General features: G+C 32.5%; 1 protein-coding gene across 1 annotated transcript in view; it reads right to left on the minus strand.

Moving 5' to 3' along the window:
- Window positions 1–3,289: 3,289 nt before the first annotated feature.
- Window positions 3,290–15,554, minus strand: part of LOC123309672 (potassium voltage-gated channel subfamily KQT member 1) — a 100,514-nt gene continuing 88,249 nt past the window's right edge. The window contains exons 11-14 of the mRNA XM_044892884.1: window positions 14,108–14,243; window positions 10,299–10,455; window positions 7,793–7,915; window positions 3,290–3,482 (exon numbers count right to left, since the gene is read on the minus strand). Coding sequence (XP_044748819.1) covers window positions 3,363–3,482; window positions 7,793–7,915; window positions 10,299–10,455; window positions 14,108–14,243 — 536 coding nt within the window. The 3' untranslated portion in view covers window positions 3,290–3,362. The remainder of the gene's footprint in view (window positions 3,483–7,792; window positions 7,916–10,298; window positions 10,456–14,107; window positions 14,244–15,554) is intronic.

The following is a 15,554-nucleotide window of genomic DNA, read 5'->3' on the forward strand; positions in this document are numbered from 1 at the left end:
AAGCAAGAATTTCCTGTGTTTCTTCAATATTGCATCAAGAATATCAAACGAATTTTGTACAATTAAGTGTGCAACTAGGCCATATCAACAATAATACTTCCAATAATGAATTCACGGAATAAAACGAAGAAAGGAACGATATTGAGGGCCTCAAGTGAATTCTCGCAAACTTATTCATATATGGAAAAATTATGTTTTCCTAACGTTAATTTAAATTTATGAATTTTCAACATCTCAGAAGGAATATTTCTGATCGAAGTTTATCGAGAAAACGGAATAGAAATATGATATCACAATAGGTCAATGAAAGATTTATATCATTAAGGCGAAAACCATCAACTTGTGAATACAATGTTAATTATTCGAAAAATCGAATATGATGATATTATATATATTTTTAATATTGGGAATGAATATATTTTATGAAACCATTTCAGGATTGATCAATAATTTCCGAAATGAAAATCCAATATAAATGTTTAATCTGTTCTGTGGATGCTTGTTGTACACAGTTTTTGGGGCTGCAATACCTTCGCTCGAACAATGATTCATTCATACTTTATACTCACTCCCTTGAAAATTGTTCCACAATTTTTATTTACAAGCTTGAATATTTCGTTAAAATTTTACCAGTAACAAGCTACAATAACTTTCGGCGGATAATCTCATCTTATTTTGTAATTATCGATACAGTGATCTGGTAGACTGTTCTCAAAGTTACAGAATTACATTTATATTTATTTTTTGTGTTGGTCCAAAATATTCTGTTACCCTTAATGAATTCACCATAATTCGGTTCAGTGGAAAGTTAATAGAGTTTAATTCACAATCACAGATGCAGAGGCACACTCGAAAGAATATTTTACAGCCCAGCTCAGAGAAAACCTTGAATCAAGATATTGAATTTTAGTGATTAGTTTCAGATAGTTTTAGTTTCAGAACTGAAATCGTTGGTAGATATATAGAACGATGTGAATTGTAAATTGTTGTGAACACTCTTCAAATAATTGGCCAACGTCTATCAACAAACTTTCCCTAAAAACTGGGCCGTTTATCCTAGTTATAGTCTCGAAAATTATTCAAATTTCATTTTTCGACTTATTGCCTATGACTAAGTTATATCCTAATAAAGGAAATGATTAATATTTTCACGCTGTGTATCTACAAGTCTAGGAGTAAGAATAATACCAATAACCACTTGTATTGGACCCCTAAGTATTACAATACAATCCGAAATCAGAGGATCCCACGGTATAAAAATCCTAGGGATTTTGTAGTATTCGATAAAAATACATAGTATCTGTTAAATAGACAGATCATTAGATTTTATACAATTCGATATTGTGATAAGAAAAACTTGGTACATACTTCACCTAATGAGTAAAATTATGATGAATGGGTTGTATACATAAGTTTACATCAATAGATTGTCGTCTTTCGTTTTTGAAACCTTGTAATATTCTTCATATGAGACTTCAAATGAATTGGAATTTTAATATTTTTGGAGTTCCACCAAAAGTAGATATTTGCGAGAATTAGCAAACATCTACATATTATAAATAAAACATTCAATATTAATTATGATAGCCCCAAATAAATCATTCGATATAAAAGAAGCTTAGGATTAATTGATTTATACCAATAGTTTTGGGGTTATCAACACCCCATCATGCACATTCAGACTTCTAAGTCATTGGCAATTAATTAGAGCCTTCTGGTTAATTTCAATTAGACTTGTTTGTCTAATATGTTTGGGAAATGAGAAATGAATTGCAATAATTTTTAAATCTTCGATATTGTATACGTTATCCTTACATTCATGCAAGAATCCTTTAAAAAAATAATAAGTTACAAATTAAGGGTTTGTGAAAGCAAATAATTATTTTCTGTAAAACCTGATATTCAACAAGGCTTCGAAGTGGTCTACATAGATTTTACAAACCTTTTGGAAAAATTTCATAAAAAGTTCTTGTCTATACTTAGGTACCCCTATTTCACAATCGGAATTACATTATTTCAGGCAAATTGGTCGGGTTGAATATTTACTACAAAAATATTGAAATTTTCTATGAAGAGTTAAAATTTTTCATCTGATACATAAAAAATATATGGAATAACAACAAATATCTGTCTCATATGAAGAAAAATTGTTTCTTATGTTCTATAAAAATTAGTACACATCGAGAGTTACATTTCTAAATATAGGCACAATCTAGATTGAAGATATGAAATTTCATCTGAATCACTCTTTAAGTTCAATATTCAAATAATCACACAAGTATAGTCAGTATTTTACAAAACTTTTATTGACTACTCGTTTATAAATATCCTACTCGAAATAACTATATTACATATCGTTGAAACTAGATGAAGAAACGGAGTAAACTGTTGGCTTATTGTGCTGTTTATATAGATTTCTCATAGTTTTGGTCCCAATTAAATATATTGAAAAGGAAAAATTTTCACTACCTTTCGAACTTACTTTACAAAATTGAATAAACAACGATAAATATGTCTAATCGAAGAATCATGGAGTTACAAAAAGAACAATGAATTAATATAAAATGAAAGGAAAAAACATGTTCATTTTACTACTACTCAATCCAAGTAAAAAACTTTTTTCGCTATCGATAGAAAAATATCTGTATTGTTAACAATCGAATAGTCAATATAGTTAATTGGGATATTTATCCTACCAGAAATGACCAAAACTTTGTATGATAATTCCTTTGGAATATCAATATAACAATTCAATTTGTGCTTTTCATGGCGTAGATTGAAAGAGGGAAAGCCACACATGATGATGAAATACAAATGTTATCATCGCTCGAATCAGCTAAACACTTATTCGAACGAATGATCAATTTCAAGTTAAGAAAAATATAATACCTTCTTTTCATAGTTAATGAATGCGCTAATGGAATGTTTTCGGTTAACAAATTTTAGGAGATATGTTCTATACATTTGACTTATACAAAAGTTTCGAGTTCAACAAACTGTAGTATTAAATATTATTGCTTGTATTCGTAATACCAAAACGTTCATATCAGAAATGAAGAAGTAGTTTTTCAAAATTGCGATTTGATTCTCTGAATGGTTTTAATAACAATGATGGATGTTTTTCTGGCATAGTTGAATTGGGAGTATGGTTCGTTTGGGTTGATTATTTCTAATATTTCATTCAGAAATCACCCTAAAATTCCAATGGCCATTCATCTCTATTCAAACAAACAAAGAAAAACTACTTCTTTCGAATTACAAAGATTTAAAGCACTAAGACACTCGAAGCGACCATCAGCAAAGTCTTTATTTGCATTAAAGTAGTTGAGATGTTTGTTCTCTTTCAGTTTTTAATCGATTTATTAGAAGTGAACATTATCTTCTGTTGCTCTAAGTGCCATATTTGACTGATTTTGTTGTTTCTGTGTTATAACGTTGAGGATTTGTGTCAGGGTGTCAAGTTTTTTATCCATGGAGCCCAACTGAAATGCAAAATAAGTTTTATTTATCAACAACAAAAACTGAATAATCATTAACTGGTTTTGACACCAGATTATAAATATACAAATAATGATTGATTATGTATTGCAATAGGTACCCATATTATACAGAGGGATTATTCTATGTGCAATAACAGTTGCCCTGTTATTTTCCTGCATAACTTCATTTAATGTCTACGGAATAACTAGATTAATGTTTATGTTTCAAAAATAATATCCGTTAAAAAGTAACATACCTACAACTTACAGAATAACCACTATAGATTTTCAGCTATACTATGTATAGTTCCATCCGGTGACGCGTATCTATATTATACATAAGCAGTGATTTTTTCAGATTTTTTTAACGAAGAATCATTATAAGGGCCAATTGGGCCTTCATTTTGAAATTGGTTTTGAATATACACCGTGTCTCAGGAAAGAAGTAGGAACCCAATATATTTTTCAAAGGTAATGAATTTTGCTTTAATATGCAGAAATAAAATACGAGGTGAGCCATGCGAAATAAGACCGAAATTATAATTTGAATATGTCGTCAATGCGATGTCTCATTACCAACACTCAGTAGAGTTTTGAAAAATTATAATAGATGCAGTGAGTTCCATAAGAAGAAACATATATTTGGTTTCTATTTCTTTGCTGCGACATCCTTTATATTCAAAGACAATTTAAAAATGTATAGCCCCAATTGACCTTATTGGTTCCCTGTTGAAAAAAATGTCATTGCTTAAGCGTAATCGAGATCCGCGACACGTGTACAATATAAATTTTATGATTTTTTTCAAACTATTCATACTCGGCACTTTTTGATTGCTGTACCATACCATTTAAGAGGCAAGACTCAATATTTATTGGAGAAAAAAACGTTTTCTCAGATTTTCTCTGATAACGACTTCCTATTATTATATTTTTATCACTGAAAGGGGTTTTTCAGTTTCACATTCAGATAATTTTACTACGCCCTCAATAGTTCAATGCCATAAAGCGATCACTTCTATGCAGACAACAAAGAAAGTATTTCAAACTTCGTTTTCATATTGTAGTTTTTCTATGAATTTTTATTGTTTGAATTCAGAAAACCTTAAACACTTCTCAAGGTTACAAATTCACCTCCTTACTTTCTTTGTCTTAAGCATTGCCGTACTTGGTTTTTCATTTATTTTTCTCAATCACAATAGATTTTCCAACAATATAAATTCGTTATTCTGCAGAGTATTTGAATAGGATTTTAGAAACATTGATGAAAACCGGAATGCAATATCCTTAAGCCAAACAAAGAAAATACTTAGAATAATGCCGAACATCTTATTAATTAGATAACTATGGTCAGTATCAAATAGAAGTTTGATATTCCACCTTCTCCATTATCTCAAGAAATGTGATTGCTTCATGGAATTCGAATTGTGGAGATTAATTGCACTTTTGTCTGAATACAGAGCGGCAGAAATAAATACCTAATATAAATATTGTACAAAGGAACTAGAAATTCATTATCTTGAATAGAAAGGCCGAAAGAAACAGTACAAATAAACATTGTATTTTCTTCGAAGTTCAGACAATTTGCGATATATTTCCTAGCTGAACGAAGTTGATGTTGAAATGGAAAATCATTCATTAATGGCGAGAACTTGTTATCCTGTTAATAGTGTTAACAAGTTAATTCAAAATGATCAAATATACTCAGGGCTGGACTAGACTTGCTGCTCTTTCAAATTGAGTAAATAATCGAAACATAATCTTTAGAAAACAAAAATAAACATCTTTATACAGGGTGATTCATAACTATTGGGAAATAGGCTAAGGGCAGATTGTTTGGACCAAAATATGGCGATAGGACCAAATATACGTCAATAAAATATTGCTGTGGAAAAAGATAGAGGCGGGCGTTAAAGTTCAATTTTTCATAAGGGGACAGAATAATATTTTCTTCGAAGTTCGAAAGTCCTTTATTGAAAGAATTCGAAAAGGCATAGAAGTCGGAGGAGGCCACGTAGAACATTTAATTTATGTTTATTCTTTTTATGTAACATTGTTTTCAATTATGCTTTATCGTCGAAACAAATAAATAAAATAAATAAATCGTTACTTCAAATTCCCTTCCGATGCTCTGAACTGTTTAATTGTGTTTTTCTTAAAAACGGATGAAAAAATATACAGTGAAATTATTAGCAGAAAACGATAAAAAAATTCAACTTTAACGAACTCTATCTTCAATATTTTATTGAGGTATATTTGGTCCTATCACCATATTTTTGTCCAAACAATCTGCCCTTAGCCTATGTCCCAATAGTTATGAATTAGTCTGCGAGACTGAACGTATCTCAATTGCTCAGATGAGCAACGCCCTAAGATAAATCTCGAAATTTTCTGTCGAGATTTTATCCCAGGTGGACACTTACCATAAGATCTGGGTCACTCAACCATTCCTGAATCAACGTGTGGTTCAATTTAGGTTTCGAAAAACACGTTACGAAATTCAACGAAGGGTAAGCTCTATTTAACGTAACCTATCACATTCAAACGTATAATACACGTATATGTCTTTATTGGGGTGTAAGTTCATACTGTCCATATTATATTTCTTCTCCATAACCCATATGATGATAAAATTCCGTGCAATTTTAATTGGCATCGTACAGCTCTCTGAACGTTGGATGATAAATATGTTTTACTGAAGCTAGGATCTATTTGGTAGCGAATTTCAGCAAGCATTTCTCTTTGAAATTGATAAAAAAGAACTTACTAGCCCTCGGCATCTCATGTTTGAAATCTAAAGAGCCAAATAAATGCACTCACAAAAGTTGTTGTTTGAGAAGCATTCGACTAGATGAGAATTCCAGAGATTGGTTGATCCGGCACAAAAATTCCATCAGAGGTATTCAGGCGAAACATAACAGACCAGAGTATACACGGTTGAATAAATTCGAGTGAAATATATTAGTCGAAAAAAATTTAATTATAAGGGAAATTATATTCCCTGGAAAAAGCTTTCTTACTTTGTAATGCTTATTCAATTTCAACTAAGATATACGAGGCTTTTAAGGAATATTTGTTTGGAGGAGCAACCAGTTGCGAAAAGTAAAATATTTCGCAACTGATGATGAAGCGATACTTTGCTTCCTCAGCAGCCATGTAAAAAATAAATATTTCCGTCACTAGACGATTCAAAATGAATCTGTGGGGGACGCTTTTATATACGTTTTTGTTACTTTTTATTTGAATTCAAGTAGTCACATCCTATTTAAAATTAGAAAAAATATTGTGTGAAACACATTGGAACACAGTATTTTTGTGATTTTCGTTTATTTGCTCAACGCGCTTCGCTCGTTGCGCAGAAATACGCTAATTACGAAAAATAATGCTTTTCCAAACTTGTTGCATAAATAACTATTTCAATGTCGAAAAAATCTGAAAATAAAGTTCTGTTGAAACATGAATTCTTTCGGAAAATTATCGTTTTTAGGCTTCCAAAATACAGGATGTCACATAATCGTTGTTAAAGTTGGCAATCTCTAGAACGTGAAAAAATTTTTTTTTCAATTAGAACTCCATTTTTTATAGTCATAATAGAATCTACATCGAAAAATTATGTAGATGTGGAAATAACATCACTGCCCCAAAATGGATATTTTCTGCAATATTTAGAAGAGGCCAAATTATATTCTTCTCAAAATAAAAAAAATGTTATTCCTGTTTCAGCAGACCTCCATTTGATTCATTTTTGTAATTTCAACTGGAAAGACCATTTTCTAGTAAAAATTCAAACAACGCAGAAATCAACTTTCCTAATCAAAATATAGGGTTACCTAGGTACCCTGAAATATTTAATTCAATATTTCAGTTTGCAATATTAATAAATTTTGTGACAATTGAACCATTTTGGATGACATACAAGGATTCTGCATTTTAAAACATTTCGAGGTTTGAAACTGAGGCTTCTTGAATTCGGTTGAGGAAGTTGATTTGGTTATTGAGTCATTGAATTACGCAAATTAGAAATATTTTGCAAAATCAAATAGGAAAGAGTGAGAATGTGAAATCTTTTTCTTTGTTTCGATACGATTTCCACTTCAAAAGAAATAAATTAGAATAAATAATTTTATAGGACAATTCGTTGCCTTTTTTGACAGTTACTCTGCAGTTATTCATGCAGAAGATATCTTGTGTGTATCTCAATCAAGAATTTATATCATTATTCCAAGAAGTGATATCATTGTTCAAAGTTTACCAAATACGGTATCTCATCATTAATCTACCCTAAATTACAAAACTCAATAGGTGGATTTACAAACCTGCTGCTCAACTCTGTAAAGACGGGCACCGACTGTCATAGGTTTAACATTACCGACCCTGTCGATTCCTGCCAAATAGCTCCCAGGTTTTCCCAGAGTTTGATCTAACCTCCTTTGCAATTCCTGGAAGGAAAAATAAATATATGAGAATATATTTAAAATACTATAAGTGGTACGAAATATTCAAGTATGAGGGACAGTGGATAAGCAGTGAGATAGCAAAAAGCAAAACAATAATTTTTTTTCTCAAATATTTGTTCTTCTTCGACTTCCGACATTACTCATAGATCTGAGAGTTTCTTATGTTGGTTACTTCAAAATGAATAAATTTCAGAAAACACTCTGATACATTAAATACTGTAATGGTTTTTTTTCAATTGAGCTAGATGTCCTCTATTCAATATTTTCATTTATTCGTGAAACAACTTGTATATTATTATATCGTTTATTTCAGCATAATCAAATTTTTTTTTCAGGAGAAAGAATATTGAAAGAATTTAAAAAAATATTTTGCGTCATTAGTTGTCGATCTAATGTATGTGTACGTGTATGCTATAGACGTTGATTTTCAACTATTTTCGGAATATGCAAGCAAAACTCGCATATTTTAAATGAAGACTTCTATTGTAGAAAATAGAAGAAGAAATAGAAAAGAAGTAACATACACAATTCATATCCTCATCTTTCATCAATTACTACCCTAAGAAGAGGACATGTTGTCGATATCACCTCAAAATCATCAATTACTCCTGAAGTGCATGTCATTGACCTCGAAATACATAAATAAAACTAGAATTCAATAAGTTCAACCTTATTAACCCTATATTGGGAAAAAGATCGTGATAATAACCACAATACACAAATGATCCTCAATAACTAAAGATATATCCATTGCTGATTCAAAATGAAAATTTATCTGTTCAAGCATTTCTCTACAAAATTGTAAATACCGAAAAATGAATGAATTCTGCGCATTACTTTTTAATAACTCTGTACACTATACAGGCTGGGAAAAATTAGTTGTCTACTGAGGGGATCTCTAGAACTATAAGAGCTAGAAGAAAACAAATGACACATTTCCGAGCTCAAAAAGAATGGTGAAAACCGTAGCCTCCTACGTTTCTTCGTTTTTGAGTTATTAGCAAAAAATTAGATTTTGACGATTTTGAAAATTTCTCACAACTTTTTTGTCTTTGAAGTTACAGATCTGAAATTTGAACTTTCTCTACATAGGATCTACTGACAGAAGATTTTTTTTTCAATTCGAAAATAACAAATTCAATAAAAGTTTGCATTTAAAAAAACGAAAGTTCGCCCAATGATTCGTAATAAAAAAAATTTTTTGAGCTCGTCAGTGGATTCTAGGTAAAAAAGTGCCTGTAGAATGTTCAAGTCAGATCAGTTACTTCAAAGACAAAAAAGTTATGAGAACTTTTCGAAATCGTCAAATTCTCATTTTTTGCTAATAACTCAAAAACGAAGGATCGTAGGAGGCTACGGTTTTCACCATTCTTTGTTTCTCTGAAAAAGAGCTCCGAAATGTGTGATCCGTTTTCTTCTAGCTCTTATAGATCCCCTCAGAAGACAAATAATTTTGCCCACCCTGTACACAACATACTTATAATACTGTTTGGAGATTCATTCGAATTGAAGATACGCAAAATTGCTTTTTATCAGAAGACAAAAAAAATGTCGACGTTTCTTCAGATACAATATTTCAAATTTGAAGTTCAACGATTCGATTTCCACTTTCAACTCCAACAAGGACTACTAAAGTTATTGATGAGCTGAAAATGTGAGAAAAGTTCATCAATTATTGCTTCCACTCTGAAAGTAAAAACCAATGAAAAGCTTTTTGAGAACGATCAATAATCGCGCTTGCTGAAATGCATTGCTGCATCACCGCAAAAAATAACCGTGGAGCAAGACGGAGTGGAAAATTGTTTGAAATAAAATCAAAGGCATACAATCGGAGTAGTGTAAAATAATTTCCATTTCCCAACCACCCCTTCGTTGCAATCCAAACACAGTTATGACTCAATATGACAACTTTTTTTATCAGTTTTCAATAACCCTTCATCTCGTTCAGTTGAATGAACGTCAACCAATATACGTTTATTGAATCCATCGAATTGGAATACTCGGGTACGCCCCAATGTAAACAGATTGTGAAAAATTGGATTTTCGAATGATAAATTACTCAGCTACATACATGATGAAATGATGCAATGGATCAGTAGAGAGTTTTCCAGAGTAATAATTTGCGCAAATAAATAGAAGCTGTCTCTTAAATAATTCAATATTTTTCTCTTATCGAACACTGATGAAAAATTAAGTTATGAAACTTTTGATTCAATTATTGTACATATTATTTTACAACAAAAGGAAGATATTTACTGAAATACTGAAATTTTATGAAGAAAAACTATAGAATGACAACTATAAGTTTTTCCATTCAGGGTTTTTCCAGAGTCTATTTAAGTTTATCCAGGGAAAATGTACCAACCTTTATTCGGACCATCATATTAAGGTGTCCTTGGCTATACTGCTCTATCACATCACGAACATCGTAGGGTTTTCTGGCTTGTTGAAACTTTCTTCTTGCAACGAAGTATTTAATCTTCCTTATTGCTCGAATAGCATTTTTGTGTGCTTCTGTGAGTCTATAGAAAGAAATATTTATAAGGGAAAAGAGTTACAAAACGTAACTTTTAGGAAATTCGATCAACTATTTTCACTAGAACTGATAATGAAAATGTATTCGATCTCGATGGAATTGAAAAATAACATTTTTCAACAAACAACGTTCATAATAAGTGGCTTGCTGTGGCCTACGTGCACTAGGCTGTGGACAATTCTAGTAGGAGAGAGGGAGGAGTAGATAGGCAACAAGTGTTCTAGCTCACCTTTGGGCATTTTTTCATTTTGGTTCTCATAAGAATGCTTTTCGGGAATTCAAATGTAAAAATAACCAAAAGGCGGTAGAATTGTTAGCTATCTACTTATTTGCTAAATAATGTCATCCAATGTAATTAGGTAAAAATTTAGATAGTATCTCTCGAACCGCTTCATTAATCGATGCGACTTCTCACGCCATGTTTATTTTGCATGTTAGAGCTGAATCCATTTCACTGTTGATTTTGAATTTCACTGTTTTTCATGTACCTAATATTATAATAACTTTTTTCAGACCGTTATGCATCAAGTCAGAATCATATACAAAATGTCGTTTGATTTTCAGTTGAAAACGAACTTTCACTTTATTAATTATTGTTGAATCTGATGTAGTCCTCTAACAGAAATAAATTTGACAGGCTGTTTCTATAAATATAACCGTTTCGAATTCCATTCTATTTAACGTTATCTTTTTTTTATTGTTTCAGTCTATATTCTATGTACAAAAAGAGGGGAGTTCCCTAAATAAACCCAGTACCCAGCTAAACTGGACACTTTCAGAGTTATCTGAAAGTCTGTAAGTTCTGTGACTTCCGGAAACTACAGAAAAAACTAAATTTCAATGTTCTGATGAATAATTTTGACATTCCATGAATTGTTGATGAATTCTCAACAATCCCAACAAACAAATCATAAGTGGGAGCGCCCACCAAAGTAGCGTAGCATTGACATGGCACATACATGACATATGTGAATGACATATTTCAAGCAACTGACACTTCACTCAGATGTGCGATATCTGGAAATTTTGCATCGCCTTTGTCATGTATGTGCCATGTCAGTGCTACGCTACTTTGGATGGCGCTCTCCCTTAGATTCATTTCATGAAATGACAAAATAATGTGGATGATCATAAAATTTTAGTTTTTCTTCTGCGGTTTTCGGAAGTCACAGACTGATAAACGGTTTCAAACTTAGAACATAGATACAATAAGGAATGGAAAATAAACATTTGTTGTTGTCCAAAGACTGAAGTGAGTTAGTTGCTTATCACAATTGAGGTAGTTAAATCTGACATCATTGTCACGTCAATTTTCCGTACAAAAAGGTAGGAGTTATATAAATTTATTTATTGTACGCCACTGCCTTAGTGTCGCGCTAGACAGAGAAGCATCGAATGTTTGTACCACAACAAATGCATTCATAGCGCGTCAATGTCCATTCCATGTATTTATGTTCCAAGGTTTCAAACGACCGTTTTTTCTTATTTCAAATTTTTTTTCCATAACTCTCAATATTTCCATTTTAGGTACCTATATGGTTTATTTAGGCAATCCACCTCTTTTTTAAGTAGAAGATGTGGCATACTGTTGAAATTGCCATCAAACCGGCTATCAAACGATTCAAAGATATATAGGGACCTTGGTACCTTGGACCCTGTAGAGCACCTATACCAAAAATTAGACCTGTATATGGGGGAATTCTCTAGCACATTGTACATTGTACATACTCGAGCATGTCAGATTAAAATATACCTATGTGGTTAATTACATGTTGAAAAGTACCTATATATTCTCAGAAACGATTAAAAAAGGTACAGGAAGGGAGATATTTTGAAAAATGCCTTGCTATCATCTTCAATCTGTCAGATTAAGAAAACCCCCTGATTAGTGTCAGATTAATAGGTCAACACGTCTGCAACACTGAGATTAATCATCTGTATGAAAATATGACACACGCTCGAGTATGTACAGGGTGGGCAAATTTCGATGTTTTAGCACTACAGTTTTTACCCCATTCTCGTTCTCTTTTCCTGAGAAACTAACAATAGTAGTAGACATTTTTGGCCATTTTCTTTTGTTTTCGAGTTATAAGCAAAAATTGGAAAAATGGCGATATCGAAATAAATTTATATCTCCGCTAAAAATGATGATAGAGCTCTAAAATTGAAACATTATACAGGCACTTTTTTACGTAGAATCCAGTGGCGTGCTCGCCTTTCTATCAGGATTTTTAATTACGAAGCTATGACCCAAAGTTATGTTTTTTTAAATGGGAACAATAGTTTTCTGTGCAATTTTGTGAAAGCTTAATTTTTACTGATTTCAAAAATATATAACATCATATGGTTTGTATCAACATAAATAATAGCAAATGATCAAAAACCTCTTTTCTCAATATTTCTATGGTTTCAACTTTTGATGAGCATAGAAAAATAAAGCATCGTATGATTACCACTGTCTCCTTCTATAAGTATTTTCATTATTATGAAAATTTATGAAATATATCTTGATTAAAATTTTGTGAAAATTGGTAAAGAGCATAGAAATAATGACATTGCCGGAAGGAGACTGCTTTAGTTATAGGAAACTCCATTTCTCTGTGCTCGTCAAAAGTTGAAACCATAGAAATATTGGGAAAAAGTGTTTTTGACCATTTTCTATTATTTATATTGATACAAACCATATAATGTTATATATTTTTGAAATCAGTAAAAATTAAGCTTTCAAAAAATTGCACAGAAACCTAATGTTCCCATTTAAAAAAACATAACTTTGGGTCATTGCTCCGTAATTAAAAATCCCGCTAAAAAGGGGGGCACGCCACTGGATTCTACGTAAAAAAGTGCCTGTATAATGTTTCAATTTCAGAGCTCTATCATCAGTATTAGCGGAGATATAAATTTATTTCGATATCGCCATTTTTCCAATTTTTGCTTATAATTCGAAAACAAAAGAAAGTGGCCAAAAATCACTACTACTATTGTAAGTTTCCCAGAAAAAGAGAACGAGAATGGGGTATCAGATTTTGTCTATCTCCTCTGGTTTAAAAGCTGTAGTGCTAAAACATCGAAATTTGCCCACCCTGTACAAGTAACGATTTTCTTTCGCATTTTCAAAGGACCGCTGTGACCTTGCTTCTCATCCGATTGTCCGTCTCTTGAAAAGTAGCTTCCCTTGGGTCCCATTAACATATCCTCTAAAAATCTGACACGCTCGAAAAAAATTTTCTTGACCATTTTCAACTTTTCCGTACCGCCAGCCCCAAGACGCAAACTGTCAGATTAAAATGAATTTATTATCAGAGACATGTAGGGCATATACAGTATCTTAATCTGACAAGCTCGAGTATGTACACCTGATGCTTTTTTTACATCTTTAGGAATCTGCAGACGCTTTCCCCACCGCTGAAAGTGCATAATTCATAAAACGTTTTTGTCTTTTTACCATCTAATCTTCAAAATCCACTAGCTCCCCAGGACGCTAGAGTAAATCGCAATTTAGCATCGTCGGCTCCCCAACTATTATCTACGTGTGTCGATAGAGAGTCGCAAGTCGCAACGTTATGATGAAATAAAATGTAATTCAATAATTGGTACAGAAAACAACAAGAACGTCTAGTACGTCTAAATAATCTTACTGAGTAACTCGAGGTAATTCCCCATCAAAATCGTCGATATCGTCGCTTGCAGCCTCTGTTACTGTGCTTGTTTGGCTCATAAACACGTTTCCTCTAGCACTTTCACGCTCACCTCGCCGAATTCGATTAGGTGTTCCTGCAAAAAAAAATTAATATGGAAAAACGAACCCGATATGCGACAAACTTCAATATGGAAATTTTCTGTAGCAAAAATGATGAAAAATAATTTCAGTTGGCACAAATGACTGTGCGTGGTTATGGTCACCCTGTATTTTGTTTCATGCTGATTCTCTCGATAAAACTGAAATATTAGATATTATTCCTGTGGTCTTTTCAGCACGAACAGCTAGTTCAATATAAAGTATATCGTTATGCGAAAAGCAGCCAGCAGGCGAATTAACCATTGCGAGTCCATTATTCTATTTCCTTCCGCCTTATTCGTAGCTCCATTGGACAGAAAGCAGCTAACAAACATGGAACAGAAGCACTCAAGTTGATAGGTCACCTTCCGTGATTGACATTAACCGCTAATAAGACTGACGAGTCGTACAGGCTGAATATGCCAACTTGAATTTTCCATTTACCAGAGAATCTTAGCTCAGTAATCACAGTTGAAAGATTAGTCAGTCGTCAGTTCTTGATCAAAACCAGTCATTAATTAACTTGTTGTTTAGTTTCGAAAAAATTCTTGAAACATTTATTGTTGAGTCGGTTTTCACGAATTAAGGAATATGTTCATTGCCGGTTACCATCTCATCGATAATAATTGATTATAATATAGTAATAGTGGGTGCAAATCCAATAAGTAACGTTTCGAAAAACAGCTTTGGCTTCGACTGTGCTTATAGCTGATTTTGGTGGTTTCAGAGAGGCTAGATATCAATCCATGGAATTCAGTTCAAATTGCGTTAAATTTTATACGAAAATCTAGTTGTTTGTTGTATTGAATAGTTGTATTGAGCTTTTGTGGGAGGTGTTATCTGTCTGCTTGAATTGGAAGAAAAGTGCAACTGAAATGCGTCGAATGCTTGTGGAACTTTAAGGTTACAATGCTTCAAATGATAACTCATGCAGGCAATACCTTCGGCGTTTCAAGAATGGTGATTATAGTGTTGAAGACTCTCTCAGCACAGCCAAAAACCTCGATCACAAAGAAGATCAGATTCAAACGCAAGGGATGCTTGAACAATCATGTGGCCTGACCCATCAGTTTCCGTATACTTGAAATACATATCTATGGAAATCATTCAAAGCAAAAGCAAGGGAACTGAATGCCTCATGAACTGAACAGTGAGATGTTGAAAGGCCTCATGTTTCACATGTCGTAAAGAATATACCTACAGAAAATCTCTTGTGAAACATTTTACAACACCCGCTGTATTATCCAGAAATGGTTTTTTCTTACTACTGGTTGCTCCTGCGGATGCAGCACGAATTGGCTTTCAAT

Source organism: Coccinella septempunctata, chromosome 3 (assembly GCF_907165205.1).
Source record: "Coccinella septempunctata chromosome 3, icCocSept1.1, whole genome shotgun sequence".
Lineage (NCBI taxonomy): Eukaryota > Metazoa > Arthropoda > Insecta > Coleoptera > Coccinellidae > Coccinella > Coccinella septempunctata.